The 17,138-nt window shown below is 41.1% G+C and overlaps 1 protein-coding gene across 2 annotated transcripts in view; it reads left to right on the plus strand.

The window, feature by feature from the left end:
- Positions 1-17,138, plus strand: part of LOC126418927 (rab GTPase-binding effector protein 1) — a 200,376-nt gene that overhangs the window by 52,989 nt on the left and 130,249 nt on the right. For both annotated transcript variants that reach the window (XM_050085958.1, XM_050085966.1), the window contains exon 3: positions 5,431-5,610. In XM_050085958.1, coding sequence (XP_049941915.1) covers positions 5,431-5,610 — 180 coding nt within the window. The remainder of the gene's footprint in view (positions 1-5,430; positions 5,611-17,138) is intronic.

Below are 17,138 nucleotides of genomic sequence, written 5' to 3' on the forward strand. Positions count from 1 at the left end.
ACAACAACAACAACAACAACAATGGAAACAATATTAAAATTATGGCATGATAATCAAGTAAGAGTGAAAATTTGTTCTGCTGATTAGAACATGGTATACTCTCAAGCTAAGCTGATTTTTGAGAGACTGAAAGAAGCAGCTGTGGGCCAGCCAAAGATGGGGTGTTTAAAACTAGTAACAATTGGTTGATTTAGCTGATTCAAAAGTTGTAATTGGCTTAGCATCGCAGACAGTGGAGAGCGGCAGGCGCTAATAAAGACACTGTGTTGCTCTATCCACAGAAACTCCAGGCAATGATAGAAGAAGGTGGCTGTACCAACCAAACAGTATTCAACATAGATGAACCTATTCTGTTCTTAAAGAAGCTGCCTGAAAGAACTTTCATTGGGCATCAAGAGAAAACCTTTCCAGGTTTCAAGGCTGCCAAAGAACAGTTGACAGTGATGGGTGGTGCGAATCCGTTGGGTAATTGTAAGTTAAAACCTCTCTTAGTTTGTCCCTCAGAAAATCCAAGAGCTTTAAAAATTACATCTAAAGCTGGGTTGCCTGTGATTTGGAAGTCTAATACTAAAGCTCAGGTGACAGCTTCCCTTTTTGAAAATCGGTTTGGTCATCACTTCATCCCTGAAGTTGAACATTATTGCCAATAAAATAAATCCCATTTAAAATTATACTATCAATCAATCAATCAATCAATTTCGACTCGTGTGGAAGCTGTGTTTTAGCCACTGAATACAATCAGCTTGCTTCAACCGATGGATCAGTGAGTCACTGAAACATGTAAAGCTTGCTGTACGAGACAATTGTTCGCACATCTACATTAAGCTAATTGATGCCACTATCTCATTTATCACTATGTAATAATAAGTAAAATTGGCAGCTTAATGTTCTTAACTGTGCTGGTGGGAAATACGTTGTTAGTGGCTTCTAGTGAAGATTCGCGAATTTTTCTTCGGTGAGGCAGGCCTGTGAGGTTAGTGGTGGATTTGTGTTGTTGCTATGAACACGGGACAGCTTAAACTCCTCATTACCTTCCTGCTTGTTCTCAGAAAAGGTGTGGCCACAATCTGGCTGATTTCTGGTGTCCACGAGGTTAAACCATCTTGGAAGATGGATGGTAAAGCATCCACAGGTCATCTATGTATTTCTGGTGTGATGAATCTGCATTTCCTGTTGATGGTTGCGAATGTATGACACCAACATTGTGCCTTGTTCAGTGCAGGAAAATTCTGGAATCTAACTATTCAGATGTTGTCAGCAAATCTGATGGGTCATCAACATTGGCACTGTTGTGTAAATTTCTGAACCACTGAGTGGTGACACAGCGTATACTATATACTAAACTCTGGGCAGTTAATGGTCATACTGAAAGTGATAGTGGAGAAGTTATTGCAGGTTTCTCATGCATTTCAGCACTTTGAGAAAGGTTTTGCTTGTCACTGTGGCAAAAGTTGTATACCCTCTCCTCCAAGCTATAGTTTTCTGGGTTTCTGGGAGCGGAGAGGAAAATTAATCAGTTGTGAGGTTAAAACTTGAAACTTCCTGGCAAATTAAAAGTGTGTGCTGGACCGAGACTCGAACTCGGGACCTTTGCCTTTCGTGGGCAAGTGCTCTACCAAGTACGACTCATGCCCCACCCTCACAGCTTTACTTCTCGTCTACTACCTTCCAAACTTCACAAAAGCTCTCCTGCGAACCTTGCGGAACTAGCACTCCTGGAAGAAAGGATATTGCGGAGACATGGCTTAGCCAAAGCCTGGGGGATGTTTCCAGAATGAGATTTTCACTCTGCAGCGGAGTGTGCGCTGATATGAAACTTCCTGGGAGATTAAAACTGTGTGCCGGACCGAGACTCAAACTCAGGACCTTGCCTGCGAAAGACAAAGGTCCTGAGTTCGAGTCTCGGTTCGACACACAGTTTTAATCTGCCAGGAAGTTTCATATCAGTGCACATTCCGCTGCAAAGTGAAAATCTCATTCTGGAGTTGTGAGGTTGGTGGCAGCCTGGCACAGTTTTCGCCGAATCAATCAAGTAAGTTTCAACTCTTTTAGTGCTATATTGCTGCTTTTGCTCTGAGCAGCTCACAGTTTGTGAGGTAAATTCCGTAACTTGTGTTGTTGTTTCAGTTTCTTTACTTTTTTGGATCTTGGATCCAACTTTAATTCGCATTTGCAAGATGCACAGTCTTTGGAAAGCCAATTGCAGTTCTACAGTAATCTTATGTTTAATTATAGGTATCCACATGAGATACTTAAAGTAGTAAAGGAGTTTTGCTATTGGGGGAGCAAAATAACTGATGATGGTCGAAGTAGAGAGGATATAAAATGTAGACTAGCAATGGCAAGGAAAACGTTTCTGAAGAAGAGAAATTTGTTGGCATCGAGTATTGATTTAAGTGTCAGGAAGTCATTTCTGAAAGTATTCGTATGGAGTGTAGCCATGTATGGAAGTGAAACATGGACGATAAATAGTTTGGACAAGAAGAGAATAGAAGCTTTCGAAATGTGGTGCTACAGAAGGATGCTGCAGATTTGATGCGTAGATCACATAACTAATGAGGAGGTATTGAATAGAATTGGGGAGAAGAGGAGTTTGTGGCACAACTTGACTAGAAGAAGGGGATCACAAATTTAGCATTGGAGGGCAGTGTGGAGGGTAAAAATCGTAGAGGGAGACCAAGAGATGAATACACTAAGCAGATTCAGAAGGATGTAGGTTGCAGTAAGTACTGGGAGATGAAGAATCTTGCATAGGATAGAGTAGCATGGAGAGCAGCATCAAACCAGTCTCAGGACTGAAGACCACAACAACAACAACAACAACAACATCATCCAACACTTGTTAACAGAATAATCTTCCCAAGTGAGCTTTACCCCATAGATCATTTATAGTATTTGGGCACATAAATATGCATTCGATTGTGGAATTTGATTTCTTAGATTTTTTGAAAGACAGTTTCTCTTAATTGGGCATTAAATAAGAAACTATCCATTGGGAATTTAGAGAAAATAAGCTCAGAATTTAAAAGAATTTATTTGTTTTCATCCTTTCCTTTGGTCCCACAACAAATTAGATCAGGCGACCCACAATTAAGAAAGATGACTGATTTATTGTGCATATCTGAATTATGCTCTTACGGTGTCGGCTGCCATAGTGGATCAGGTGCCTGAACATGGCAGAATATTACATAAAACAGTTGATGAGAATTGCTCTCATTTATATTTAACAGGTTTGGAACCAAAGAGGATTTTCAATTATTGTGATTAAGACTGCTGGATTAAGCAATATAAGGCTTAGAATTGTTTGCACATCATTTGTGTGTTGACCACATAAGTGTGGTATTGCCAAGCCTCAGCTTGTCACACTCACAGAGAAACAATTCTACAAGCTTCAAATTTCCCTATGAGACAAAATAACGAGCACCTGTTACAGACTTTTGGAAGCAGTTCAATGTTTTGTATGCCCTGAGAGAGAGTTATTGGATGATCTTAGAATGAAATTTCATGAAAAACTTTTAATGGTGTCTGGAAAAAAACCGTGTCCAATTCCCCGCCCCCTTTACCATTGAAACCTAGGAGGGATCGGCACCAGATCCTGATAATGTAATTGAAGAGGTGGTCGATCTTATCAGACAAATTCAGACATGTATGGTGGTGATGGTCAAAAACTGCTGGATTCATACAGTCAGGAGCTGACAGTTGATGAGCTTATAGAAGCAAAACATTGAACAACCTGATTTCTTAGGACCAGTTCAATCAGAAGATCAACTAACAGTTGCAAGCTTGCCAGAAGAATTCAGTTCAATTGAAAAGAAAGGCTACAAATTAAAAAAATATATATATATACTTCAGTGGAATGTGCTTTTCTGCTATAAAATAGGGAATGAAAAATTTATTAGCATATGTATTAGAAGTAGTATTGATTTGCCAGATGAGGGATTAGGGTCTGCATAACAATAAACAACCACCTCAGTTTCCTTCTGTCTATACACCAATAAGATTGTATGGTGACATGTACTATCACTAGTTTGTTGGATTGTAACTCAGATGGTATGTACACTGGAATAGATAGCTGCTATTGGGTAACATGGTGTTTTACGTATTGTTCTATGTATATTAAATTAATTCTGATTCTTGTGATTTTCTTGTATTTGAGCACTCAACATGGCTATTTATAGCTGAGATCTAGATATGCAAGAGTAATAAAAACTAATGAGATTGTGACCGATTGCTGTGTGCCTCCCCTTGCTTGAAGACATGTACCCAGAATTATGTTTTTAAACACACGTGACTTGTGTTTAGATGAGCATCATGAATTTACTGCTGTTGACACTGATGAATCTGTAGTGGGGGAGTGTAGTGGATGTTCAGCAGTTCCTCCCGTTGACAATGTAGGAAAAGCTAGATTGCTACTTACTGTAAAGAAGACACGTCAAGTTGCAGACAGGCACGATTAAAAGACACTCACATATAGCTTTCAGCCAGAGCTTATGTCAGAAAGACACTCTCACTCACTCTTACTTACGTACTTACTTACTTTTGTTCTGTTTTTAAAAGCATTGGTAACCAACCTATGTTTTGTTTGTTTTAAAATGCCTTATTTTCTTTGGTATTTAGTGATCCTTCACAATCAACAAAGTTGCTCTTCAAATATGCAATGAACACAAGAATCAGAAGTACATTTATGTGATCAGATGTTGAATGCTAGTCAGTCATTTTCCGATTTTCCTAAGGGTGTGTGCCTTATAGTAAGTGTGGACATCCTCTGTAGATAGAGGCCTCAAATTAGGTTGTCGAAGCAAGTAGCTAGCTGGACGGTGATGTTTAGTGAAAAAATGGATTTGGTGAGGTTTAATTGAAGCCAATAAATTCCATTTGTTGGAAATGTAAATGAGGTGTTTTTGTTTGACTTTCTGCCTATAGACTTTGAACTGTATTCGTGCACTGTTGTGGAGATCATCACAGAAGTTGCCAAAAAGCCAGCTGGAGGCAGCATAGGAAGTGTTAGCAGTGTACATATTCCAGTCCATTGGCCATACCTTGGAATCTTCCTGAGTGTAGTTATACGATTACACACCTTAAATTACTGACTTTGGAATAAATCTGCAGAGCTGTACATTGTACAATTTGTCTTGCATGCTGCATACAGCTGAGAGTATGTGGATTTTGGCTACAGTTGCAAGTTTGGCTTCGCATGACGTCACAGAAGCTCCAAAGATCTACAGAAAGAATGTTTCATTCCAACTCATCAAAATATATTGTTATCTTGCTTACCTTGGTTTTTGTGGATGCCACTAGGAATATTATTGATCATCATGGCTGCAGTACAATGGCTGAACTTTTCTGGAGTTACTTTCTATGTGTATACTTCCAGTTTTAACTAATGCACAGTATAATGTGGTGATTTGTGACCATCTTTAATTTTTACAGAAGAACTAAAGAGGAGTACAGCAGAACAAGAGAGACTGAAAGAAGAAAATCAGAAGCTCAGTGATGAGTTAGGAGAAGCAAAAAGCCAGCTCCTTGTGGCAGGGTTTCACGTGGAAAGTGGGCAGCAGGCCGAGCGGAAATGCCAGGAAGAAATTGCTACATTACAGCAGTTGGTACATGGTAATAATTGTCCTTATACAACACAGTTTGTTATTCATTTGTATTTGTTTTTGCTTATCCAGGTAACCCTTATGCAACTAATCAGTACAAAAGTTGCATAACCATCAAATAAAACAAAACTTACCTCTTACTGCATTTTCTTGATTTTTCTTTAACTTTGTAGATGCAACGAGCTACTCTATTGCAGATATGTTGTGTGTCAGAGAAAGATGCTTTTCCCTGGATTTCACACGTTACCAGTCCATCACGTTCCACCACTCTGATTTCATTGTCATCGTCTTGACATGTTTACTATCACTTCTGTGAGAAAGCTCCCTCTCATAATTTTTTCGCACCTGTATTTGTTCTGTTGCACATTCCCTTTGCAAACATGCAGCAGACCTCACTGTAGTGTGAAATTATCATTACCCAATCTGTGTGGTTTACAGATTTCATGTATCATCTCCGTTTAGTCTGAAAAACAATCCTAAAAATACCAGAGAATGGTTTCTTCTCATTTCAAAACATTATTCTGCTCTGAAATGCCAGGTCTTCTATTTCCTTTTCATGCAGTGAGATGAAGCCCATCCTACACAGTTTACTTTCATTATTGGTGAGCGTACTTGTTACTGCATACTCAGCATTTGCGTCATCCCAGTGAGACCCTATGGCCATTGTCAGTCAGTTTCCTTTCCATTGTATTTACAAAGTTGTAACAGTCCCATCTGCCAATATATTCATTTGGATCAACATACTGCTGCAGTTGCCTTATTGGTGATACATACTGTATCATCATGAGATGACCGAATTTGATATCAGTTAAAGACAACTATATTCATTGTCTAAGACTATTAAAAAAAGGGCACTTTTTTATGAATAACCTTCTAGGCTATTGAAGTTGTCCATCATTTGTCCAGTATGTAGCTAGTGTGTGGCAGAATGAACAACAACTTATATATGTAATAACAGTAAATTGTTTTAATTTCATTTAACAGATATGTGTATATAATTTCGCAGGCTTCCATGGTCAGTCACTTCAGATATGTTTTCTGAGTATTGTACTGTGTCGTAATATTGAAAACTATGCTGGGGAAACCATTGTTCCAGCCATAATTACAGTGGCCTTCTTCTTGGTATACTGATGACCCAGAAGAGGACCACAGTAACCGTGGCCAAAACATTGGTTTCTCCAGCAGAGTTTTTTACATTATGACATGGTATGATACTCGGAAAACTTTTATATCAGTCGAATATGTATGCTTTTGTGAAGCCTGTACAAAATTGTTTTGTATGGTGGTTACTTTCTCAGCACAGTCACTCCTTTACATGTTGCTAGAGAGTCTGACGTCATAATAATTAATCATAGTGCTACAAAATTTGCAGGTGAGGAGACCAAGTAGGATCATCATTTGTAATTCAGGTGCCCACACCATTGTTGCTTTATGCAACCTGCAATGCTACAGCTGGCCTTCATAAAACAAGTGTGAGATTTTCATATTCTCTCTCTCACTATGTGCAAAATATTACTCCTACAGAAAAAATGAACAGGATTTTTGTAGGAAATTTAATGTAGTTAAATTTTGAAATAAGCTTTTAATAGAGTCATCTTGGGGTTGAAGCGCTTTTCTTCCGTGTTTGCTTTAACAATACATATGTTTTTGGATAGGGTCTGCCTTTAGCAAAACACAATTTTGTTTTTTAACCCAAACATGTTCCACTGAACACTCTTTATCTTTAACAGATGAAAAATAAAAGTCCACTGAAGATGCTGGAACTGCAGTGAAACATGTTTGGATTAAAAAAACAAGATTGTGTTTTGCTAAAGGCAGACCCTATCCAAAAACATGTATTTTTGATAGAGGCTGTAGTATTAGTCATTCAAGAAAAATGTACAAAAGTGACCTTCAAACACGCCCCCACTCCCACAATCAGCCCCCACTCATTCCCTCGTACTACTGTGCAAAATATTTGACTACATGAATTATCTCTAACATTTGACTTTGTTTGGTCTTCATTGACTGGCATTATAACGCCACCAGCTTACGAGGGAATGGTCCAATAAGACATGTTGAAACTTACTCTGAAATTTTTTACACAGGAAGAAGACAACGAAAGAAATGCACTGTCAAAATTTTAGCTGCTAAGAGGCACTGCAAGTGTTTTGTAAAATATGTTGAAGTTGACACATTTTTGCCACATGAAGATCGGCTTATAACAGCAGTTTATACAGCCCTGCCCACCTAGCCCACAACTTGGTGAATCACTCGTGCAGTGCCACGTAGTGGAATTATCTGGAGTTCACAGACACTAATTTTAACCATCTAAACCATGGTTTACAATGGAACAAATGGAAGTGAACATGTGTGAATGAGCATTTGTGGAAAATTCGCTACCATTTGCTTGTATATGGATAGAATCGTTAAACTAGAGGGAATGGAAGAGAACACGAGATAGCAAACATTGTCTATGAATGCTGTGTTATTACTTTTAGTTTCTAGAGCTAATATTTGGTATACAGGATAGAACTGTATCTTGTTAGAGCCACAATGCAAAACTTTGCTATTATTTTGCATGGCGAGCACACTGTTGTTGATGGAGTATGCAAAATAGCGCAGGGAAGGAAGAATTTAAGTGTCTCAATTTCTATGTAAGCATGACATGCGTGGAAATCCTTAGCACTGGTCCAAAAATGTCCTTGTATGTCAGCTGCCATTTTTCCCTGGCTTCTCATTACCATTGAGGGGAAATTTATAAAGAGAACACTAACTACCGACGTCGAACGTCATCTCAAGAGGTGACACAGCTAGCATTTCCACTACGTGTGTAGGGTCTAATAGTCATACTCTTTTTTTTTTTTTTTTTTTTTTTTTTAACAAAAATGGTCTAGTGGCAAAGCACACGCTTCTTCATTCAGAGTGTGTGGGATTAAATCCCATTTAGACCACAACTTTTTCACAATGATTTTTAACCAAGCATTCACTTCTCACAGATACTGGAGTGGCCACGAAAGATATGTGGTTCAGATTCCACGTTAAATGGCAGGTCTCCATTTTCTGATTAGGTAACTGGGGAAGGTTAGGGACACAAAAATAGCTGTGGTGGTGTCCAGTTGACAGATGTGCGAGAGGCATACGGTGTACACCAGACAGAATTCTCTTTTGCTCATGCGTGTTGGCTCCGGTGAAAACCTGGCTTTAAACTATACAAACATTTTTTTGAATAACTTCATATCGACAGTTCAATTCTTGCACATGTAATTCTGATAAAAGTGGCTAGCAGAGAAAATAAAATTATGGCAGTGTCTGATGTCACAGACCATGTCCATCAATGAGGACTTGTAATTTGTTGAAATGAAATGTGTCTTGGCAGTACTATAATTCCTGTAGGCCATTCCTTGTAATTATGTTTGAATGTTGTACATTTGACTACCAGTGAAACAATTATTTGTTTATTCCCTGTAGTCATCACAAAAATGCAAACATTTGTCTTGTACCACCTTACTTCGCAGTAACCACCAGTTTTATTTAGACAGAACTGAGATGGAGTCAGAAATGGTCCCGGCCATCGTTCTATATATTGGGCTGCGTACCAGGCATACTTGATCAAATTCATAAAGCGTGGTGAAGAAAACTGGTAATGCACAAATGACTGGAGCTTAAGAATACTGTTCTGCTGATGAACCTGAAATAAGAGAGAGGTATTGGAAATCATGTTATCTGATAATTTCTTGAAAAATGCTTTCCACTGTTGAAAAAATTCTTTATCGAGAGGTTGAATTGCAGTAGTAGTTCCAGGCAGAATCCACATTACATCTACAGATTTTTCGTCGTCCTCCACAGAAACGGAGTCATCGTTATGTCCAGACCATGTATCCAACAAAAGCAATGAATTAGTTTCTGCAGCTGGTAGGAATATGTTTTGAATGAAATGTTGAAAATTATTCTTTCCCATTTTTCCAGATTTTGATACGTCAATTAAAAGATTTTTGCAACTCATCATCATCATCATCATGGACAGTTTCCAGCCTCTGGCTGGGTTTGTTTGGAACATAAGCCTCTCCATTGTCTTCTGTCCTGCCACCACAAGATTTATGCAACTAGACAGCCCATTTTCTGTTTTTGGTCCTAATTTGCCTTGCAGTTCTTGAAGACAGATGTACAGCTGCGGAAACAGTAAACCACTCATACTTATCACTGGCATTATCGTATATGAATGTGTCACTGCATTCATTGATTGGGCAACTGACTCCGTCTTTTTTTTTACCCCGAAATGATGAAGTGTCGTTTGCGCGCAGTTCTTTCATGAAACCTGACTGATCAGCGTTATAAACAGCAGTTGCAGGGATAACGGCAAGTTTAGTCTTTACGTCAGCTATGAATTTCTCTATAGCATTGTCTTTCACTGGCAACTACTATACACGTTTACATGACATAAACTTGATAATTTTGCAACTTTCTATTCTTTGTAATTTCTTGAACCTGTGTAGCTAGGTCGATGAAGCCTGGAAATTAACAATGTTAATATCAGATACAATTCGGAGGGCCCTGTGTCATAGATCTCCATCAGTATTGGTGCATAACCTCTCACAAGCAGTTCATATGGTTTTGTGTTTCTGTTTGGCACATGTTTCTTACGTCACATAATTCGTTTTTCCATTTGTACAGTTCAGGCTCCGATTTTACAAAATGAAAATGCCTTTGCATGCTGCATAACTTCAAGTGTTTTCCCCCTCCTTTGTTTAACCAATATTTCACTGCCTTTTCTTTGCTGCTGAAAGCTGTTGCAGTACTCTTCTTCTTCTTCTCCCCCCCCCCCCCCCCCCTTGGAAGGTATTCTTCTTCAGAACTGCTACTGGCACAAATGACATCGTCCGAACCATGATTCATGGAATTGTCACAATTATTTCCTATTTCTTCTAATGTATCCACAATTTCAAACGAAATGTCTATATCATTCGAATGAATGTGAAGGAAATCAACTAACAAATGACACATACGTACGTCCTCGGGAGAAGTAGGTGATTTCAGCTGGAAACCATGTTCTTCTTATTTCGTTATTGCTAAATTGAGAACATTAATTGGATTCCACATTACTGTGAAACTGGAAGAAAAAAGGTACTGTTAGCAGGCATGCCTTATGAAAGCACAATAAATATTAATTCAGCTTTATTTTGTATTGTCAATACTTAACAATACTGCAAAAAGCAACTGGTAATTTGTAATAGATGTTACTTGAGTGACTAATTCGAGAGAATAATAACTGTGTACTGTAGTGTCGAGAAACTATCAACGAACAGTAACGTGAAACGTTTTTTACAAGCTATGATTGGATTGTGTCATGTTTCATTACTACCGCCGCCTGGTGCGCTAAGAATTTGGGAATTTTCATTTATTTTTTGTAATACTTGCAGGGCCTCTCAGCAGTTAAAATTTGACAGTAGAGTTCTTTCGTTTTCTTCTTCCTGTGTAAAAAAAATTTCAGAGTAGGTTTCGACATGTCTTATTGGACCATTTCCTTGTTAGTCGAGTGCTTACAAATTGTGAAATTGACGTTTGTGTAAATCTTACTTAATAGCTTTGTGAATTTTAACAGCATAAAAGAAACAATTGTATTGTTATATTTATCAGGCCTTCTGGCTACAAAATTCCTAATCTTGTAAGTGTTGACTTTGGATCAGATTGTCAATGTAATTAGTTTTAGTGCAATATTTACAAAAGCTGTTTTTCTTTCATTACACTCATGGACACATTTAAATTAATAACATTAACAAAGTAGCTGACTGTGCTGGTGGTGAAATAGTCCAGTCAGTAGAAACCAAAAAAGGTCAAATATTGGAACCAGTTTGTGTACTCTGAAATTTTTGTATAGTGGTTGGAGGGAGTGTCACCAACAACATACTAGAAATCCTGAAGGGTGAGGGGTGAATGTGGGGTGGAGGTGCGTTTGAAGGTCACTTTTGTATGTTTTTCTCAAATAACTTGAAAGCTGTGGCCTCCAGAGAAAACGTATCCAACCATAAAATTTAACTACATTAAATTGCCTAAAAAAAAAAAAAAAAAAAAAAAAAAAGTCCTGCTCATTATTTCTGTGGGAATAATAGTTTGCATATAGCAAGTGAGATACTATGACAATCTCACATGCAGTTTATGAAGGCCAGCTCTAAAATTGCGGTTTGTATAAAATGACAATGGTTGGAGCAGCTGAGTCACTCTGTATGACATACCTTGTCATTGATGTTTGCATTGTATGGAGTGTTGCACTGTCAGTGTGGCATTGGTGCTTTCGAGAAGAAGATATTAATTGATAATTTTCATTTAATATTGGAATCTAGTGTAAGAGCATGCCTGTTGGCATCTTAAGAAGCTAGTCCTGAAATGCCAAATGAACAAAGTCCACCCCATACTGTGAACTTCCTGGTTTGGTAAGAGTGGCTTTTCTTCAGTTCAGTTACTAACATTTTTGTTATTATCCCAATTGTGCGAGTGAACATTGCCATCATCTGCTGTTATCAAGTTTGGAAAAAAATTATGGTTATTACTGTTCATTACCAATTAAATGGTGCAGAATTACACCCTTATTTAAATCACTTGATAGTAAAGTTCAATAATTTGAATGGATGAACCAGTCATTTCATATGTAACTCTCAAATGTTAGTACATAATGCTACAGATTGTCATCGACGAGGTGGTTGGGGACTGCTATATTCTGACTACTGTGCTTTGGTCTGTATTGGTCAAAATCATGTCTGCATACCACTTGCATTTGGTGGCAATATCAATCTTGTAGTCAGTTTTGGCATGCCCTGTACTATTCTTGAAGTACATACTTGTAGAAGGCATGCAAAATAGGCATCTATGGTTACCATGACATCTTCACATTCTTGTATAAATGTATATGTGGAAAGTAGAAAATATCAAATCTGGTGAATAGGGTGGATATTTAATGCTCTGTAGTGTCTCTGTTGTCAACATGTGTTTTTGGGCAGATGCATTATCCTGAAAAAAGATGCCACTCTTTATGTTGCAAACTCTGGCCGTAATCTTTACAGTAGCTGAAATAGACTTAACACTTTTTAGTGTAGCACCCTGCTGCTACTTTGATGCCATTTGATTTCTGTTCTAAAATTATGGACCACAAATTAATAGTCACAATCAGTTAGCTTTTTTAAAAATAAAAGAGTGTAAACATAGCTGAGAAATTTGCTTTTGCTTGTGGTCAGAATTCAACAAGTATGGCACTCATTTTGCACAAGGCTTTACTGTAGTTAATTTGCTATCAAAAAGGTACAATATTCTTTCTTCTAATATGCATAAGGAGTCGGTTATTTAATACTCCTTTAATTGCTGAACGTACATTGCAATGCTGGGTGAGTGCATGAGGTGTGCTTGATTTGTGCGGGTGCGCGTGCACGTGCGCATGCGCTTGCACGGGCGCTTGCGCTTGCACGGGCGCTTGCGCTTGCACAGGCACGGGCGCTTGCGCTTGCACGGGCGCTTGCGCTTGCACGGGCGCTTGCGCTTGCACGGGCGCTTGCGCTTGCACGGGCGCTTGCGCTTGCACGGGCGCTTGCGCTTCCGCGTGCGCGTGAGAGAGGCCTGTGGCTGAAAGCTTAATGTGAGTACCTTTTAATTGTGCCTGTCTGCAACTTGATGTGTCTTCCTTACGGTGAGTAGCAATCTACATTGTCGATATTCCTACCTGGAGTTTCCATTGTTTGATTAAGGGAAGTATTGCATATTTGAAAATATACAACGTGTCTCAAGAGGAATGGTCAACATTCAGGAACAACCATTTGAAGGAAAAGTCTAGTAAAAATGGGTTCTAGAGTGATGAGCACTCATTCATCTTCGCTACTGTGGATCAAATCTCTTCTACTGAACAAATTGCTCATAACTTGTAAGGCATACATTTTAGAGCGAGAGTTTAATACACAAGTTTTTTATTGTGCTGGTCCATAATACCTCCTGCAGTGGAAGATATTTTTGCTTCACAGTATCGAAGATGAAGTTGTCTTCATAGCTCTTAAGGTACGCATTTTAGAGCCCATGTTTACTAGACTTTTTTGCTTTGAATGATCATTCCTGTCATATCCCTAAATATTGACTAATCCTCCTTGGGCACCATATATACAGATTCCTGAAGAGTAAAAATTCAATTGTAGATTCCTTCTAACATTCCCTTGGCTATAGACAGTCCAAGAATTTTATAACAGTGCAATATTCAGGTTTATCCATTTGAGTACCATTACACATAAATTTTGCAAGGAAAAAGATTCCATAGATAAAGTTGTTATATAACTTTTGTTATTGTGCAGTGTAGAGCAACATAACAAAAATAAAATTCCGTTAATACCAATGCTATCCTCAAACAAAGCTGTATGCAGTAGCCACCAGAAAGATAGCGGGAGGCGCACATCGGCACGGCATGTCACGGACGGTAATTGCCGCAAGTAGAGTCCCGTCCACCAGAGGGCACGCGAGAATTCAGCCGCGACCTCTGCTGGTGGAACAACAACAACTCGGGCAGCACGGGCCGTGCCCAGTCAGTTCACATCAGGCATGCCTAGGAGACAGTTCCCAGTCTACGCTATGTGAAGTGCGACGGAAAACGTGAACCGTGTTACTACACAATTGGCGACGAGTAGGGTCGTTCTTTCGCGTGTTGCGTCGTTGTTCCGGTTTCGCAGCTTATCCACAGCATGGAGGATTTAGTGGGGGTTTTGGTTGAGCAGCAGACGGAGCTCATGGCAATCATAAAACAAGTGCTTCCGGCGTTGCTTTCCACGCAGTCTGCTCCAGCGCTGTTCCCTCCTCCCTTTGCCCCGTATGACGAGATGACTGAGGATTGGGACGCATATGAACATCGCCTTCGGCAGCATTTCCAGGCGTTTCATGTTGCTGATGCGGAGGTATGTCGTGCTCTCTTCTTGTCTTGGATATCTCCCTCGCTGTATCAAGTTTTGCGGCAGCTAGCGCCGTTTCAGGAACACTTGTCCTTGTCTTTTGACGCATTGTGTTCATTGCTGTCCTCATATGATTGCCGCCGCGCGCATGTTGTGGCGGCTAGGGTCGAGTTCTATCAATGCAAGAAGCAGCCACATCAGTCTTACTGGGCGTGGGCCGCTGCCCTGCACGGTCTTAGTTGCAAGTGTCATTTTGTCACGGAGCAGTCACGAGAGTCGTATGCCCACGTTATGGTGCGCGACGTCATTGTTCGTTCGGCCCCTGATAGGGAGGTCCAGCAACGGGCCCTGCAGTTAGAAGACCCTTCCCTCGAGGAAGTCTTGTCCATTGCGCAATCGTGTGAAGTCTCTCATGCCGCAGGTCAACAGTTGGAAGCGTGGTGCGATGTCGCGGCGGTTAAGGGCGGCACGGCCGCGTCCACTGCGTCCGGGGTGGATGACGTGCGAGCAGTACAATCTGGCCGTTACGGCCGCTCCCGCATGGCGCGTAAACAGAGTTCCGGCCGCCGGCCTCTGTTACCGTCCTGTGCGTCATGCTATATACATCATGATCGGTCAGAGTGCCCCCGGCGTTGGGCCGTTTTGTCGCAAATGTAATAAAAAAGGACACATTGCTAAAGTTTGTCGTTCAGCCTCAAATGAATTGAAGGAAGCAGGTACAGAGGACATGGACGTTGACATTCAGGAAATTTCATCGGGCCAGGCTCCCGACGCATCGGCACACCAACTCTTTATCGAGGTGTCGGTTTGGTTGCGCCGATTAGAACTGCAAGTAGATATGGGTGTGGCAGTTTCTTTGTTGAATGCACACACTTACTCCGACCTTGGGTCGCCCCCCGTTGGTGCCAGTTTACCGGCGTCTATGCGGTTATGGTAAACAGTTCATTCCCCTACTGTGTCAATTCACTATTGACGTGACTTACAAATCAGTCACTCGGCCTATTACTTTTATTGTTGTCAGTGATGCGAGCTCCGCTAACCTTTTTGGCTTGGATGCCTTTCAAGCTTTTGGTTTTTCTATCGCTGACACCATACAGTTGGTCTCAGAGGACTTTCCCTATCAATCATTGGAATCTTTGATCTCTGACTTTCCGGATATCTTTGAGGAGGGCCTGGTGCGTGTTTAAGACTTTGTAACTCACTTAACATTGAAGGCGTCGGTTCGCCCGTGTTTTTTACGCGTGAGGCAGATCCCCTTGGCTCTCCGACCTCGGGTAAAAGAAGAGCTAGACCGGTTGACAGCCCTCGGGGGCGTTCTTCGCATTTCTTGTAGTGAGTGGGCTTCACCCCTCGTTATTGTTAGGAAACCTTCGGGAAAAATACGTCTTTGTGGCGATTTCAAGGCCACCATTAATTCCCAATTGGTGGTGGACACCTATTCTTTGCCTCGTGCCGATGAGTTGTTCTCCGCTGTGGTGGGAGGCCAATATTTTTCGAAAATCGATCCTTCGGAGGCTTATCATCAGATACCACTTGATGAGGACTCCAAACAGCTGGCAGCTGTCAACACCTCGTTTGGCCTTTACCAATACCAGCGGTTGGCCTTCGGAATATCCAGTGCCCCAGCGATATTCCAGCGTTATCTTGAGCACGTCACATCGACAATACCTCATTGTATGAATTACCTGGACGACATCATTGTCACAGGCCGCAGCACAAAGGAACACTTGCACAACCTTCGCACCCTCTTTCTCAAATTCAGGTCCGTGGGCTTGCGTTGCAACCTGCGTAAGTCAAACTTCTTCCAACCGTCCATTGAGTATGTGGGCTACATCATCTCTCGGCATGGCGTCCAGCCACTAGGAAGTTTGGTCCAAGGTATCGTCGACCTTCCGCGGCCCGCTTTGCTGAAGGAGTTACAAGCTTTTTAGGCAAGATTGCCTATTACCACCGGTTCATTCCCAGGGCTCCCACCATAGCCCGCCCCCTGTACTGCCTTCTGTGCAAGGGTGTTCCTTTTGATTGGTCGCCTGCATGCGAGTGAGTGTTCACCTCATTGAAGGGCCTCCTCATGTCAGCGCCTTGTTTGGCTACTTTTGACCCCCATAAGCCGTTGGTCCTGGCTACAGATGCTTCGCAGTATGGGGTGGGGGCGGTCCTGGCCCATCGCAACACTGATGGTTCCGAGCAGCCACTGGCATTTGTGTCTAAAACTCTTAGTCCCGCGCAGGCCCATTACTCCCAGGTGGAGAAAGAGGCTTTGGCCATTGTCTACGCTGTTACCAAGTTTCACCCTTTCTTGTATGGCATGAAGTTTCAGTTAATCACTGACCGTAAGCCGTTAATATCGCTATTTGGCCCCGCCTCTCAGATTCCAGATAGGGCGGCCCACAGACTACAGCGCTGGGCCTTGTTCCTCTCTAAGTACCATTATGACATTCATTTTCGCCCTACCAGACAGCATGCCAATGCAGACGCTCTTTCCCGTCTTCCGGTGGGCCCGGATCCTAAGTTCGATCAAGAGGAGATTATGTGTTTTCATTTGGATGTGGCATCCCACCAAGCGGTTGATGGCTTCCCGATCACTAGTTCTAGAGTCTCCAGGGAAACTGCAGCTGACCCGGTTCTCCGGCAAGTAGTTCGCCTC

Source organism: Schistocerca serialis, chromosome 1, assembly GCF_023864345.2.
Source record: "Schistocerca serialis cubense isolate TAMUIC-IGC-003099 chromosome 1, iqSchSeri2.2, whole genome shotgun sequence".
Classification (NCBI taxonomy): Eukaryota; Metazoa; Arthropoda; class Insecta; order Orthoptera; family Acrididae; genus Schistocerca; species Schistocerca serialis.